Genomic DNA, 16,526 nt, shown 5'->3' on the forward strand with positions numbered 1-16,526 from the left:
TGGATTCTGAAAAGGAAAAAGCAGCACAGAGCTTTCACACAAAAGGTTAAGAAATATTCTCAATATAACCTACAAAAGGACTCTTCAGGAATCTAAAGCAGTCTCTGACCTGTAAGTCAAAGAAGGAGGGTATATTTCACTTATTAAGATCAACTAGATTATTTTTTATAGAACATCTTCAGGGTTTATCCAATTCTCCATGATTTTGTCTAATTCAAATGTCTTCTGTCATTTTTCCAATTTATCCCACTGTCCCTAACAAGAGATCACCAATTAGGAATTGCCCTATGCATAGTCTTTGGCTCTGTTTCATTCCATTAATTTTTCTTATTTACAGTCAATTTTGAAAAAACTCAATTCCTTAAATTCTTCAAATGCATTTCAATGATTCTTATGTCTTTTTTGTCATTTAACATATTAAAAGATCTTTTAAAAACCGTGAAAAAAATTTAAAAGAACATAAAGTAAAATGTTAATGAGCACTTATGAATGTGGGATTTGCAAAGGACTGAATGGGTACTTTCAAATTGTATATAACCTCTACCTTAAGTTAGTCACTGTTTTCAAAAGACTTAAGCCTATAGAAACACTCACTCTTCATTGCCTCCTTCTGGTGTAAAATTTATAGAGGAATGTGTTTAATTAGCAGCTATTTATTCCTACGGTATCACCAACTGCTCCCAATAGTTTTCTTAACACATAGATAATTAAAGCACAAAGAAAAAATTTTCCAAATATTAGCAGTATATGACAGAAAATGTGGCTGTTTTCTTTATGATATAGTTACTTGGGAAGTCAACAAGTAATCCACATTTGATTTCACTGTAATAAATATTAGAATAAACTAGTGGACTTGCCACATTAGTGTTCATTTATAGTAAAGAGCAAACATATTACCTAGAGATAGCAGCAATAGCTACCATTTGTTGACCGTTTCTGTCTCCCAAGCAAGTTATTGAACACTCTACAATACATGCATCAATGTATTTAAGCTGTACAATAATTCTAAAAAGTAGGTATCACAGTATTACCAATTTCCCACTGATGCCATAGATGACTCAAATTTTGAATGAGTTCATCTAATACTAGAAAGACTATCCACTGTGCTAAAATTCCTATTGTTAATAACATTGATAATTATTTTTGCCTCTTTTAAAATACATTAAAATGTGATTTTTCAGGGCATTTGAAAATACATTACCAAGTTATTTTTATATCCCAAAAAGAGGTGGAAAATATAATCAAGCAGAGATTAAAATCATATATAATAACCACAGCTAGAATTCAAGTTCTTCCTGGTTTCCCCCAAACTCATCCTGATGCTACTCTTTACCAACCCACCCTTATACTCTGAGGCTGGCAGACACCAATATATAACAAAGCAAAAAAATTTTTCATATTCTTGATGGAGATACAAAGGAGGAATGAAAGAACATACTCTTACATTATATTAAGAATAGAATACATTTTCCTATCAACTGGCAACATACAAGAATGAACATCACATGTTAAATGAAATAAATTTAGCATGTTGGCTTTTGAAATCAGAGAATGTTTAAACTGACAAAGTACCATATAGTCAATATTAACTCAACTGCATGATGATATTCCTAAATTCACATTCATTAATTTTGTTTATATTACCTAAGCCAGAAAGAACTTTCTTCGTATTTATTCTGCTTGTGGGTTTCTACTCCAAAGTTGTAACAGAGAATGTGAAGATATCCGGTCTGCAATATTAAAAAAAAGTCAGATTTATTATTTCTTTAACATTAAAAACTTTGTAATAGTCAAGGGTCTTTAAGGCATACATAAAGTATTCTGTACATCAAAATAATCCACTATTCCTTATTAAAACCTCCCAATTATATAAAGAGGAGCTACAAAACACTCAGTTGGGGTATTAGTTATATATGGAAAAGTAACACAATACATTACTGTTAGAACTTGAAAGTTACTTTGGAAGAGGAAATGGGAAACTTAATCATTGTCCAGCAAAAGGACAACCTCCTTTGTAGGTTGCCAGATCCAATAAGAGGCATTAGACCAATGAGTATAGTCAAAGAAAAAAAATCACCATAAAAGGGGATTGGGTTTTTCTTTTCAAAATCAAGACAACTTTTAAAAATTTTTGCAGTTCTGAAATGTGTCCAGCACATTGTATAGTCATAGTGCTTATTAGAAATAGTTCAATGAACCCTCTTTGACAAAAGTTTTCTTTACATAAATTACAACTGAGATAAAAGTAGGAATGAGTATGTGAATGGTGCCATAGGAAAACACTTTTTATGGATTGTCAGCATCTCAGTCTCTGCATCAGTGCCATATCTTACATAATTTTCATCTGTCAAAATACTGGGAAATGGCTTAAGAGAAAAATTTTAAATAATTTAAATAATTTATCCAAATATCCCTTCAGTGTTTATAAACATCATCTATCCAGAATCTGATTATACACATATAATGGAGTCCTTTGTAAGTTTTACTTGAGTAAAACTTCAATTAAGAATCCAAGATCTGAGTCCAGTTATTCATAAATAATGTGTAAAGACCTGTCTTCCTTCAAAAAAAGTTTCCTTTTGAATTATAGTACATTCAGAAAGAAATTCAATATGCACGCCTGAGCACTTCAGAGCTACTGTATATTTGAATCTAACATAAAGAATAGTCTTGGTAATGTGGGTCTGGCAAGAATCCAGAAGTACTTAAATGCATTCTTGACATTTCAGCAGAAAAAGCTTAACTCATTACATGCCCCAGATCCCATAGGTTCACACAGGGCCACATCAATTATACAGCTATACTGGAATAATGCAGCTCACATCCACTTGCTGCAGAGAGGCCTGTAACTAACTTGTACAGAAGAAAACGGAAAATAAAACTTTTGATGAACATCTAAGTGTATTAAGTCTTTATTCAATTTCCCGAGGATTTGTCTCTGCCCTCACAATACTTCAAGTGTACTTACATTAAACACTACTTCCTAGGGGAAAAGAATACAAAATAATAACAAACTTACAACAACAAAGCTATAAAATACTAAAATATCTTTTTAATAAACCCACAGCATATTTTCAATGTGATGACCAAAAAAATCTTTTAACACCAATACTGCTCTATGCACCCAATCATTTTTACATTCAATAATATTTACAAAGCAATCTCCTAACTCTCAGGCACTATATTTCAGTTATTACAGATAAATCAGTGAATAAAACAGACAAAAAACCCTGTCTGAGGTATGAGGTACTAAGATTCATAAAAATATCTCTTTAAAAATATCTTCCCAGGGCAGCCCGGGTGGCTCAGCGGTTTAGCGCTGCCTTCGGCCCAGGGCCTGATCCTGGAGACCTAGGATCGCTTCCCACGTCTGGCTCCCTGCTTCTCCCTCTGCTTGTGTCTCTGCCTATCTCTCTCTCTGTGTGTCTCTCATGAATAAATAAAGTCTTTTTAAAAATAAATAAAATAAAAAAAATATCTTCCCAGCCTTCCATGGAGTGCTAACCTCTCATTTTGCAAGCAATATACAATGGGAAAAAAATACAAAGAAGGCAGATCTAGAAATCTGTAGCTATACTGGCCATATAGAAAGGGACTTATGGAAGCTCCAGGACCCATGGGATCTCTACAACCTCCAGCCACTGCTAAATCTACCACCTGAGAAAGACAGCTCCAACTGAATACTTCCTTTACAATGCCAACATGAGATTATATGGATGATTTTTATTTTTTTTAATTATATCTTTGTCCAGATGAGGCTACTAATAAATGACCTTTAAATCCAGAGTTCAGAGTTTGTATTTTATGTGGAAGGGTGTTGATAGAACTATATTGTTAGGACACTCATGATTTTTATTTTAAAGGTCAATAGAATTTTTTACTGTGTTTTTGATGAGCTTAAGGTTTAGATAGGGGATCTGAAAGTATATTGCAAGAAATCATATAATGAGAAGAAATGATCCAAAAGGTTAGAGAAGAGCTAACATGTCATTCACTTAAAAGGAATTAATGACTTAAATAAACTGGCTCAATTTCCCCAATAAATTTAGCATTTTGGCTTTTGAAATCAGAGAATGTTTAAACTGACAAAGTACCATATAGTCAATATTAACTTAACTGTATGATGATATTCTTAAATTCATTCATTAATTTTGTTTATATTACCTAAGCCAGAAAGATTTGTTATCTATCATAAATCTTCTAATTCAGCCCTTTCCTCTCTCTCTACATGTGTTTTTCCCTTTATCAGCACTAACTCTGTGTGAGAAACCAAGAGTTTTCTTTTTCCTAAACACTATGTAAGAGTCTCCTTTCATATATTTTCATATACTATTCAAGGTACATTTATTCTCCGAACCACATTAAAGAAAGGTGTCTGTCTTTTAATAATTTACAATGTGAAATAGAAAGCAACAGAGCCAGAGCTAAAAGAAAGAAATGGAAAAAAAAAAAAAGAAATGGTAAAAACATGAAAACTCAAACAATCCAAGAGATTTTACAGAAAATTTTTTAAATTAATAAGAGTTCAGAAAAGTTGTTGGATATTAAATGAACACTTTTTTTTTTATTGGAGTTCAATTTGCCAACATATAGCATAACACCCAGTGCTCATCCTGCCAAGTGCCCCCCTCATTGCCCATCACCCAGTCACCCAGCCCCCCACCCACTTCCCCTTCCACTACCCCTTGTTCATTAAATGAACATTTAAAAGCAGCTGCATTTGGGACACCGGGGTGGCTCAGTGGTTGAGCGTCTGCCTTGGTTCAGGACATGATCCCAGACTCCTGGGATCGAGTCTGCATCAGGCTCCATGCAGGGAACCTGCTTCTCCTTCTGCCTATGTCTCTCATGAATAAATAAATAAAATCTTAAAAAAATAAAAATAAAAATAAATAAAAGCAGCTGAATTCTTATACATCAATAACAATTTGAAAATATAATCTGAGCTATAGCTTATGATAGCAAATGAATATGAAATATTTTTATACAAAAAAGTACAAAACTATGTTGAAATACATTTTAAAAATTATATAAATTAGGATTTATCACATTCATGGATAGGAAGACTCAAAACTATATAGATAGCGATGCTCTCCAAATTAATCTAGAAATTCAATGCTATTTCAATCAACATCCCAATAGCTTTTTACCAAACTATCTCTAAAATGAATATGGAAAAGCAAAGTCTCAAAAAAGCTAAGACAATGGTGAAGAAGAACAAAGTAGGACCTGTCCTACCAAGACTATACTAGGTTTAGGGGTGACTCGCTGGCTCAGTCATTGGACCATGAGAGTCTTGAACTTGGGCTTGTGAGTTCTAGCCTCACATCTGGTATAGAGCTTACCTAAAAACAAAATCCTAAAAAAAACAGACTAGGGGTGTCTGGGTGTCTCAGTCGGTTGAGCATCCAATTCTTGGTTTTGGCTCAGGTCATGATCTCAGGATTAAGAGATGGAGCCCCAAGTCAGGCTACATGCTCAGGAGGGAGTCTGCTTGAGAATCTCTCCCTCTGCCCCTTCCCTTGCTTGTACACACTCTCTCTCAAATAAATAAATCTTTAAAAAAGAAGACTATACTAGGTTTAATAATGTTCTCCCAAAAAAAAAAAAAAAATGTCCTCCCAAAATTAATGTTTACCTGGAATGTTTATCTGTGAATGTTAGCTTATTTGGAAACAGGATATTTGCAATATAATCAAGACAGGCAAAATTGGATTGGGATGAACCCTAAAAGGACTGGAGGACTTATAAGTAAACAGTACTGGGAAACACAGATAAGTAAAAATGTAATTCTAAAAAACCCCCAGGGGATTCATCTAAACCAAAGGAATGTGGAAAAAGTAAAACAGAGAAGCAAAACAGAAAAAAACAATATAAAACAAACCAAAATAAGCCAGCATTAAGTTCCTATTAAAGACATCAGACTGGAAGATGGTGGAAGAATAGGGTCCCCAAGTCACCCGTCCCCACCAACTTACCTAGATAACTTTCAAATCATCCTGAAAACCTATGAATTCGGTCTGAGATTTAAAGAGAGAACACCTGGAATGCTACAGTGAGAAGAGTTCGCACTTCTATCAAGGTAGGAAGAAGGAAAAAAATAATAATAAAGAAATAAAAAAGCATCCAAGGGGGAGGGGCCCCCACGAGGAGCCGGGCTAAGGCCAGCGGGGAGTGCCCCCAGGACAGGAAAGCCCAGGCCCAGAGAAGCAGGAGCTTTACCAACCTTCCCGGACAGAAAGGGGCTAGCAGGGAGCTCCGGCAGGACCCCAGGAGGGGCGGGGATGCCCTCAGGCTAACAGAGGAGTTGGGCCCGGGGGAGAGCCCGAGAGCCCGCCACACCCTGCGGCCGAGCTCCCTAAAGGGCTGGCGCGTGGGCCCAGTGGGCCCCGGGAGCAGTTCCAGTGGCAGCTCAGGCGGGGGCTCTGAGCGGAGGGGGCTGCATGGCCCCGGGAACGCGATTCCAACAACGCAGGCCCCAGAGCCCAGGGCGCTGGAGGACACAGCCCAAGATCCAGCGCTCCCCCTAGAACAGGCGGAGGCCGGGAGGACACAGGACAGCAAGGACGCTCCTGCCCCCGGCAGCCCCGAGCTGTGCAGACTGGCACCCCCCACCCCCGGGAGCATCCAGGCCCCTGCGGACTGGGAGCTGCGGTAGTTACTGCGGGAGCTGACTTCAGGGCTGGATAGCTGGCCGCCACCACTGTTGTTGCTCCTGGTGTCACCTTGTACCTGGGACTGAGTAGGGGCCTCCCAGGATAAACAGCTCCCACTGAGCCCTGCACCTGGCAGGGGGCAGGGCAGCTCCCCCAGGTGCACACACCTGAGAATCAGCACAGCAGGCCCCTCCCCCAGAAGACCAGCTAGAAGAACAGGGGAAAAGCAAGTTATTGACCAAGAAGCGCTGAAAAGTTCCAGGGGAAGTCGAGAGATTTACAGTATATAGAATCAGAGGATACTCCCCATTGTTTTTTGTTTTCTGTTTGTTTCCACACACACACACACACACCCCTGGTTTTTTTGTCTCTCTTTTTCTCGTTTTTCCAGTACACCTTTCTTTTGGCCACTCTGCACTGAGCAAAATGACTAGAAGGAAAAACTCACCTCAAAAGAAAGAATCAGAAACAGTCCTCTCTCCCACAGAGTTACAAAATTTGAACTACAATTCAATGTCAGAAAGCCAATTCAGAAGCCCAATTATAAAGCTACTGGTGGCTCTAGAAAAAAGCATAAAGGACTCAAGAGACTTCATGACTGCAGAATTTAGATCTAATCAGGCCACAATTAAAAATTGATTAAATGAGACGCAATCCAAACTGGAGGTCCTAATGACAAGGGTTAATGAGGTAGAAGAAAGAGCGAGTGACATAGAAGACAAGTTGATGACAAGGAGGGAAACTGAGGAAAAGACAGAAAAACAATTGAAATATCATGAGGATAGGTTAAGGGAAATAAATGACAGCCTTAGAAGGAACAATCTATGTTTAATTGGGGATCCCGAGGGCACTGAAAGGGACAGAGGTCCAGAAACTGTATTTGAACAAATCATAACTGAGAACTTCCCTAACTTGGGAAGGGAAACAGGCATTCAAATCCAGGAGATAGAGAGATTCCCCCCATAAAATCAATAAAAACCGCTGAACACCTCCACATTTAATAGTGAAACTTGCAAATTCCAAAGATAAAGAGAAGATCCTTAAAACAGCAAGAGACAAGAAATCCCTAACTTTTATGGGGAGAAGCATTAGGATAACAGCAGACCTCTCCACAGAGACCTGGCAGGCCAGAAAGGGCTGGCAGGATGTATTCAGGGTCCTAAATGAGAAAAACATGCAGCCAAGAATACTTTATCCAGCAAGGATCTCATTCAGAATAGAAGGAGAGATAAACAGCTTCCAAGATAGGCAGAAACTGAAAGAACATGTAGCCACCAAACCAGCTCTGCAAGAAACATTAAGGGGGACTCTGTAAAAGAAATAGGACACCCAAAGACATAATCCACAAAAACAGGGACTGAATAGGTATCATGATGACACTAAATTCATATCTTTCAATAGTAACTGAACGTGAATGGGCTTAATGATCCCATCAAAAGACGCAGGGTTTCAGAATGGATAAAAAAGCAAGACCCATCTATTTGCTGTCTTCAAGAGACTCGTTTTAGACATAAGGACACCTACAGCCTGAAAATAAAAGGTTGGAGAACCATTTACCATTCAAATGGTCCTCAAAAGAAAGCAGAGGTAGCCATCCTTATATCAGATAAAGTTTATCCCAAAGACTGTAGTAAGAGATGTAGAGGGACACTATATCATACTTAAAGGATCTATCCAACAAGAGGACCTAACAATCATGAATATTTATGCCCCAAATGGGGGAGCCGCCAAGTATATCAATCAATTAATAACCAAAGTTAAGACATACTTAGATAATAATACACTTATATACTTGGTGACTTGAATGTAGCGCTTTCTACAATCAACAGGTCTTCTAAGCACAACACCTCCAAAGAAAAAGAGCTTTAAATGAAACACTGGACCAGATGGATTTCAGATACTTACAGAACTTTACATTCAAACTCAACTGAATACACATTCTTCTCAGGTACACATGGAACTTTCTCCAGAATAGACCACATACTGGGTCACAAATCAGGTCTGAACCAATACCAAAAGATTGGGATCATCCCCTGCATATTTTTGGACCATAATGCTTTGAAACTAGAACTAAATCACAAGAAGAAGTTTGGAAGGATTTCAAACACGTGGAGGTTAAGGACCATCCTGCTAAAAGATGAAAGGGTCAACCAGGAAATTAGGGAAGAATTAAAAAGATTCATGGAAACTAATGAGAATGAAGGTACAACCATTCAAAATCTTTGGGATACAACAAAAGCAGTCCTGAGGGGGGAGTACATTGCAATACAAGCATCCATCCAAAAACTGGAAAGAACCCAATTACAAAACCTAACTTTGCACCTAAAAGAGCTGGATAAAAAACAGCAACTAGATCTAACACCCAGCAGAAGAAGAGAGTTAATAAAGATTCGAGCAGAACTCAATGAAATAGAGACCAGAAGAACTGTGGAACAGATTAACAAAACCAGGAGTTGGTTTTTTGAAAGAATTTATTAGATAGACCATTAGCCAGCCTTATTAAAAAGAAGAGATAAAAGACTCACATTAATAAAATCATGAATGAGAAAGGAGAGATTGCCACCAACACCAAGGAAATACAAACAATTTTAAAAACTTATGAGCAGCTATACGCCAATAAATTAGGCAATCCAGAAGAAATGGACGCATTTCTGGAAAACCACAAACTACCAAAACTGGAACAGGAAGAAACAGAAAACCTGAACAGGCCAATAACCAGGGAGGAAATTGAAGCAGTCATCAAAAACCTCCCAAGACACAAAAGTCCAGGGACAGATGGCTTCTCAGGGGAATTCTATCAAACCTTTAAAGAAGAAACCATACCTATTCTACTAAAGCTGTTCCGAAAGATAGAAAGAGATGGAGTATTTCCAAACTTGTTCTATGAGGCCAACATCACCTTAATTCCAAAACCAGACAAAGACTCCACCAAAAAGGAGAATTATAGACCAATATCCCTGATGAACACAGATGCAAAAATTCTCAAAGAGATACTAGCCAAGAGGATCCAACAATACATTAAGATTAATCACCATGACCAAGTGGGATTTATCCTTGGGATGCAAGGCTGGTTCAACACTCATAAAGCATTCAATGTGATTCATCATATCAGCAAGAGAAAAAACAAGAACCATATGATCCTCTCATTAGATGCAGAGAAAGCATTTGCCAAAATACAGCATCCATTCCTTATCAAAACTCTTGAAAGTGTTAGGATAGAGGGAATATTCCTCAGCATCTTAAAAGCCATTTACGAAAAGCCCACAGCAAATATCATTCTCAATGGGGAAACACTGGGAGCCTTTCCCCTAAGATCAGAAACAAGACAGGGATGTCCACTCTCACCACTGCTATTCAACATAGTACTAGAAGTCCTAGCCTCAGCAATCAGGCAACAAAAAGAAATAAAAGGCATTCAAATTGGCAAAGAAGAAGTCCAACTCTCCCTCTTTGCAGATGACATGATACTGTACAGAGAAAACCCAAAAGACTCCACCCAAGATTGCTAGAACTCCTACAGCAATTTGGCAGTGTGGCAGGATACAAAATCAATGCCCAGAAATCAGTGGCATTTCTATACACTTACCATGAGACTGAAGAAAGAGAACTTAAGGAGTCAATCCCATTTACAACTGCACAAGATACCTAGGAATAAACCTAACCAAAGAGGTAAAGGATCTATACCCTAAAAACTACAGAATACTTCTGAAAGAAATTGAGGAAGACCCAAAGAGATGGAAAAATATTCCATGCTCATGGATTGGAAGAATTAATATTGTGAAAATGTCCATGTTACCCAGGGCAGTTTACACATTTAATGCAATCCCTATCAAAATACCATGGACTTTCTTCAGAGAGTTGGAACAAATCATCTTAAGATTTGAGTGGAATCAGAATAGTCAGGGGAATATTAAAAAATGAAAACCAGAGCTGAGGGCATCACAATGCCAGATTTCAGGTTATACTACAAAGCTGTGGTCATCAAGACAGTGTGGTACTGGCACAAAAACAGACACATAGATCAATGGAACAGAACAGAGAATCCAGAAGTGGACCCTCAACTTTATGGTCAACTAATATTCGACAAACCAGGAAAGACTATCCACTGGAAAAAAAGACAGTCTCTTCAATAAATGGTGCTGGGAAAATTGGACATCCACATGCAGAAGAATGAAACTAGACCACTCTCTTGCACCATACACAAAGATAAACTCAAAATGGATGAGAGATCTAAATGTGAGACAAGATTCCATCAAAATCCTAGAGGAGAACACAGGCAACACCCTTTTTGAACTCGGCCACAGTAACTTCTTGCAAGATACATCCATGAAGGCAAGAGAAACAAAAGCAAAAATGAATTATTGGGACTTCATCAAGATAAGAAGCTTTTGCACAGCAAAAGCAACAGTCAACAAAACTAAAAGACAACAGACAGAATGGGAGAAGATGTTTGCAAATGACATATCAGATAAAGGGCTAGTATCCAAGATCTGTAAGAACTTATTAAACTCAACAGCAAAGAAACAAACAATCCAATTTTGAAATGGGCAAAAGACATGAACAGAAATCTCACAGAGGAAGACATAGACATGGCCAACATGCATATGAGAAAATGCTCTGCATCACTTGCCATCAGGGAAATACAAATCAAAACCACAATGAGATACCACCTCACACCAGTGAGAATGGGGAAAATTAACAAGGCAGGAAACAACAAATGTTGGAGAGGATTTGGAGAAAGGGGAACCCTCTTGCACTGTTGGTGGCAATGTGAACTAGTGCAGCCACTCTGGAAAACTGTGTGGAGGTTTCTCAAAGAGTTAAAAATAGATCTGCCCTTCGACCCCGCAATTGCCCTGGTGGGGATTTACCCCAAAGATACAGATGTAGTGAAACACCGGGACACCTGCACCCCGATGTTTCTAGCAGCAATGTCCACAATAGCCAAACTGTGGAAGGAGCCTCGGTGTCCATCAAAAGGTGAATGGATAAAGAAGCTGTGGTCTATGTATACAATGGAATATTACTCAGTCATTAGAAACAACAAATACCCACTATTTGCTTCGACGTGGAGGGACCTGGAGGGTATCATGCTGAGTGAAATAAGTCAATCAGAGAAGGACAAACATTATATGGTCTAATTCATTTGGGGAATATAAAACTTAGTGAAAGGGAATAAAAGGAAAGGAGTGAAAATATCAGTGAGGGTGACAAAACATGAGAGACACCTAACTGGGAAATGAACAAGGGGTAGTGGAAGGGGAAGTGGGCAGGGGCTGGGGTGACTGGGTGATGGGCAATAAGGGGGGCACTTGATGGGATGAGCACTGGGTGTTATTCTATGTGTTGGCAAATTGAACTCCAATAAAAAAAAATTTTTAATCAAAAAATTTTAAAAAAAGACAGCAGACTGAGTACACACAATTATCTCTGCCCTTTTGAAACTCCAATAAAATGACAGTACAGGGAAAATATTGCTGTAAAAAGCACATACCAAAAGTCACCATCTTATCAATTTTAAGTGTAAAATTTAATAGTTTTAACTATACTCATATAGTTGTGCAAAAGATTTATAGACGTTTTCATCTTGCAAAACTGAAACTGTTTACCCGCTAATCAATTCCTCATTTCCAACCCTTCTCCTAAGCCCTGTCAACTATCATGCTACTTTCTGTTTCTATAAGTTTAACTACTTTAGATACCTCATATAAATGGAATCATACAATATTTGGATTTTTATCACTGTCTTATTTCTGTTAGCATACTGTCCTCAAGGTTCATCCATGCTACAGCATTTAACAAAATGTTTTTTTTAACGCTGAATAATATTCAATTGTATGTGTATACCACCTTTTAAAAAATCCATTCGTTGATGGACATTTGAGTTCCACCTCCTAGCTATTGTAAATAATGCTGCAATATACATGAGTATAGCAAATATCTGTTCAGGAACCTGCTTTCAGAAAATGAAGAGGAAGGGCACCTGGGTGACTCCGTTGGTTAAGTGTCTGCCTTCAGCTCAAGTCAGGATCCCAGGGTCCTGGGATCAAGTCCAGTAGCAGGCTCTCTACTTAGTGAGGAGCCTGTTTCTCCCTCTCCCTCTGCCTGCCACCTCGTACTTGTGCACGCTCTCTCTCTCTCTCTGTCAAATAAATAAATAAAACCTTTTTTAAAAGAAAGAAACTGAAAAGGACAGAAAAAAATGGGGAAAAATTCCATGCTGATGGATTGGAAGAACAAACACTGTTAAAATGTTTACACTACCCAAAGAAATCTACACATTTAATGCAATCTCTATCAAAATACCACCAGCATTTTTCCCAGAGCTAGGACAAATAATGCTAGAATTTATATGGAACAATCACGAAAGGCCCCAAATAGCCAAAGTAATCCTCAAAAAAGAAAAGCAAAGCTGGACGCATCACAATTCCAGACATCAAGCTACATTACAAAGCTGTAGTCATCAAGACAGTATGGTACTGGCACAAAAACAGACACATAGATCAATAGAACAGAAGAGAAAACCCAGAAATGGAGTCACAACTATATGGTCAACTAATCTTTGGCAAAGGAGGAAAGAATATTCAATGGAAAAAAGACAGTCTCATCAACAAATGGTGCTGAGAAAACTGGATACCAACATGTTAAAAAATGAAACTGGACCACTTTCTTATACCATACACAATAATAAACTCAAAATGGATGACAGACCTAAATGTGAGACAGAAAACCATCAAAATCCTAAAGGAAAACATGGGTAGGAACCTCTTTGACATTGGCCATAGCAACTTCTTACTAGAAAAATCTGCAGAGTCAAGGGAAACAAAAGCCCAAATGAACTATTGAGACTTCATCAAGATAAAAAGCTTCTGCACAGCAAAAGGAAACAATCAACAAAACTAAAAGGTAACCTACAGAATGGGAAAAGATATTTGCAAATGACCTGTCTGATAAAGGGTTAGTATCCAAAATATATTAAGAACTCATCAAAAAAAAAAAAGATCTCCTCAAACTCAGGGTCCTGGGATTGAGCCCCATGTGGGCTCCATGCTCAATGGGAAGTCTGCTTGAAATTCTCTCTCTCTCCCTCTCTCTCTGCCCCTTCCCACTGCACTCTCTCTCTGAAATAATAAATAAATAAATAAATAAATAAATAAATAAATAAATAAATAAATAAATATTAGTAAATAAATATTTTAAATAAATTTTTAAATAAATCTTTTTTTTTAAAAAAAAGGAAACAAAACAGATGAACGTAGAGAAAAGGAAAGAAAAAGAGAGAGAGCCAAACCATAAGAGACTCTTAACTATAGAGAACAAACTGAGGGTTGCTAGTGGGTGGCTGAGGGGCTAAAAGCTGATTGGTATTAAGGAGGGCACTTGTTATGATGAGCATTGGGTGTTACGTGTAAGTGATGAATCATTAAATTCTACTCCTGAAACCAATATTACACTATATGTTAACTACCTAGAATTTAAATAAAACTTTTTAAAAAAACTTTAAAAGTTGGAAATTGGGATCCCTGGGTGGCGCAGCAGTTTAGCACTTGCCTTTGGCCCAGGGCACGATCCTGGAGACCCGGGATCGAATCCCACGTCAGGCTCCCGGTGCATGGAGCCTGCTTCTCCCTCTGCCTATGTCTCTGCCTCTCTCTCTCTCTCTGTGACTATCATAAATAAATAAAAAAAATTTTAAAAAAACCTGTAAAAAAAAATAAAATAAAATAAAAGTTGGAAATTAGGGCACCTGGGTGGCTCAGAGGTTGAGCGTCTGCTTCGGCTCAGGTCATCATGATCTCAGGGTCCTGGGATCAAATTCCACATCATGCTCCCCACAGGGAGCTGCTTTTCCCTCTGCCTATGTCTCTGTCTCTTTGTATCTCATGAATAAATAAAATATTTTTTTAAAAATTGGAAATTAACAACCATTAATGAGGATGTGAAAAAATTGGAACCCTTGTACACTGCTGATGGGAATGCAAAATGGTAAGCCAATGTGGAAAACAGATACTTCATCAAAAAATTGAACATAGAAGAGTGCCTGAGTGCATAATCTGTTAAGCATCTGACTTTTGGTTTTGGCTCAAGTCATAATTTCAGTGTCACAATATCAAGCATGGGGCTCTGTGCTCAGCTTGGAGTCTTCTTAAAACTCTCTCTTTCTCTCTCTCCTTTTGCCCCTCTCCCTGTGTATGTTTTCTTTCTCTCTAAAAATAAATTTAAAAAGGGGTACCTGGGTGGCTCAGTTGGTTAAGCATCTGCCTTCAGCTCGGATCATGATCCCAAAGTCCCTGGATGGAGTCCCACATAGGGCTCCCTGTTCAAAGGGGAGTCTGCTTCTCCCTCTCCTTCCTCCCTTCCCCCTGCTCCTGTTTTCTCTCTCTCTTTCATTCTCTTTCTCTGTTAAATAAAAAATCTTTTAAAAAAATTAATTTAAAAAATCTTTTTTAAAAAGGTGAACATAGAATTATCATATGACCCAGCAATTCCAGTCCTAGATATATACCCAGAAGAATTGAAAACAGGTACTTAAATACTTGTACTCAAATGTTTATAACAATATTATTTACAGTAGTCTGAAGGTAGAAATAACCCCCAAGGCCCATCAACCAATGAATGGATAAAGAAATTCTGGTATGTCAATATAGTGGAATGCTATTCAACCATAAAAATTTAATCCATATGGGGATCCCTGGGTGGCTTAGTGGTTTGGTGCCTGCTTTCCACCCAGGGCGTGGTCCTGGAGTCCCAGGATCGAGTCCCTCATTGGGCTCCCTGCATGGAGCCTGCTTCTCCTTCTGCTCGTGTCTCTGCCTCTGTGTGTGTGTGTGTGTGTGTGTGTATGTGTGTGTGTGTATCTCATGAATAAATAAATAAAATCTTTTTTAAAAAATTTAATCCATAAATATAGAAAAGTAGTTTGGGGCTGCCAGGATCTAGGGAGAGGAAACAATAGGGAGTGACTGCTTAATGGTTACAGAGTTTTACATTGGGATGATAAAAATGTTTTGACTTATTTCACTCAGCATAATACCCTCCAGTTCCATCCACGTTGAAGCAAATGGTGGGTGTTTGTCATTTCTAATGGCTGAGTAATATTCCATTGTATACATAAACCACATCTTCTTTATCCATTCATCTTTCGATGGAGGGTATTATGCTGAGTGAAATAAGTCAATCGGAGAAGGACAAACATATGTTCTCATTCAGTTGGGGAATATAAATAATAGTGAAAGGGAATAGAAGGAAAGAGAGAAGAAATGGGTAGGAAATATCAGAAAGGGAGACAGAACATAAAGACTCCTAACTCTGGGAAACGAACTAGGGGTGGTGGAAGGGGAGGAGAGTGGGGGTGGGGGTGACTGGGTGGCAGGCACTGAGGGGGGCACTTAACGGGATGAGCACTGGTTGTTATTCTATATGTTGGCAAATTGGACACCAATAAAAAATAAATTTATTATTAAAAAAATTTCGTAAATGTTTTGGAACTATATAGAAGCAATGGCTACATAATATTTTGAATATACTAAATGATCTTGTTCACTTTAAAATGGTTAATTTTATACCATGTGAATTTCACTTCAACAAAAAAGTTTTTTTAGAAGTTTAAAAAGTCACACATGTATGAATGTTTATAGCATCATTATTCATAATAGTTGATGCTATAACTCAAATGTCCATCAGCAGATGAATGGATAAACAAAATGTGGCATACGTATACCATGGAATATTGTAATAGGTCATTTCATAGAGACAGAAAACAGATTAATGGTTTCTAGCAACTGGGGAAGAAGGAGGAATGAGGATCAACTATTTAATGGTATGGGGTTTCCTTTAAGGATGACAAAAATGTTTTGGAACTAGACAGAG

General features: G+C 38.0%; 1 protein-coding gene across 7 annotated transcripts in view; it reads right to left on the bottom strand.

Annotated features, from left to right (window-relative positions):
* The window catches only part of TEX11 (testis expressed 11), a 311,539-nt gene that overhangs the window by 239,277 nt on the left and 55,736 nt on the right, over nt 1-16,526 (bottom strand). For all 7 annotated transcript variants that reach the window (XM_038587641.1, XM_038587642.1, XM_038587640.1 and 4 more), the window contains one exon: nt 1,645-1,730. In XM_038587641.1, coding sequence (XP_038443569.1) covers nt 1,645-1,730 — 86 coding nt within the window. The remainder of the gene's footprint in view (nt 1-1,644; nt 1,731-16,526) is intronic.

Source organism: Canis lupus, chromosome X, assembly GCF_011100685.1.
Source record: "Canis lupus familiaris isolate Mischka breed German Shepherd chromosome X, alternate assembly UU_Cfam_GSD_1.0, whole genome shotgun sequence".
Taxonomy (NCBI): Eukaryota; Metazoa; Chordata; class Mammalia; order Carnivora; family Canidae; genus Canis; species Canis lupus.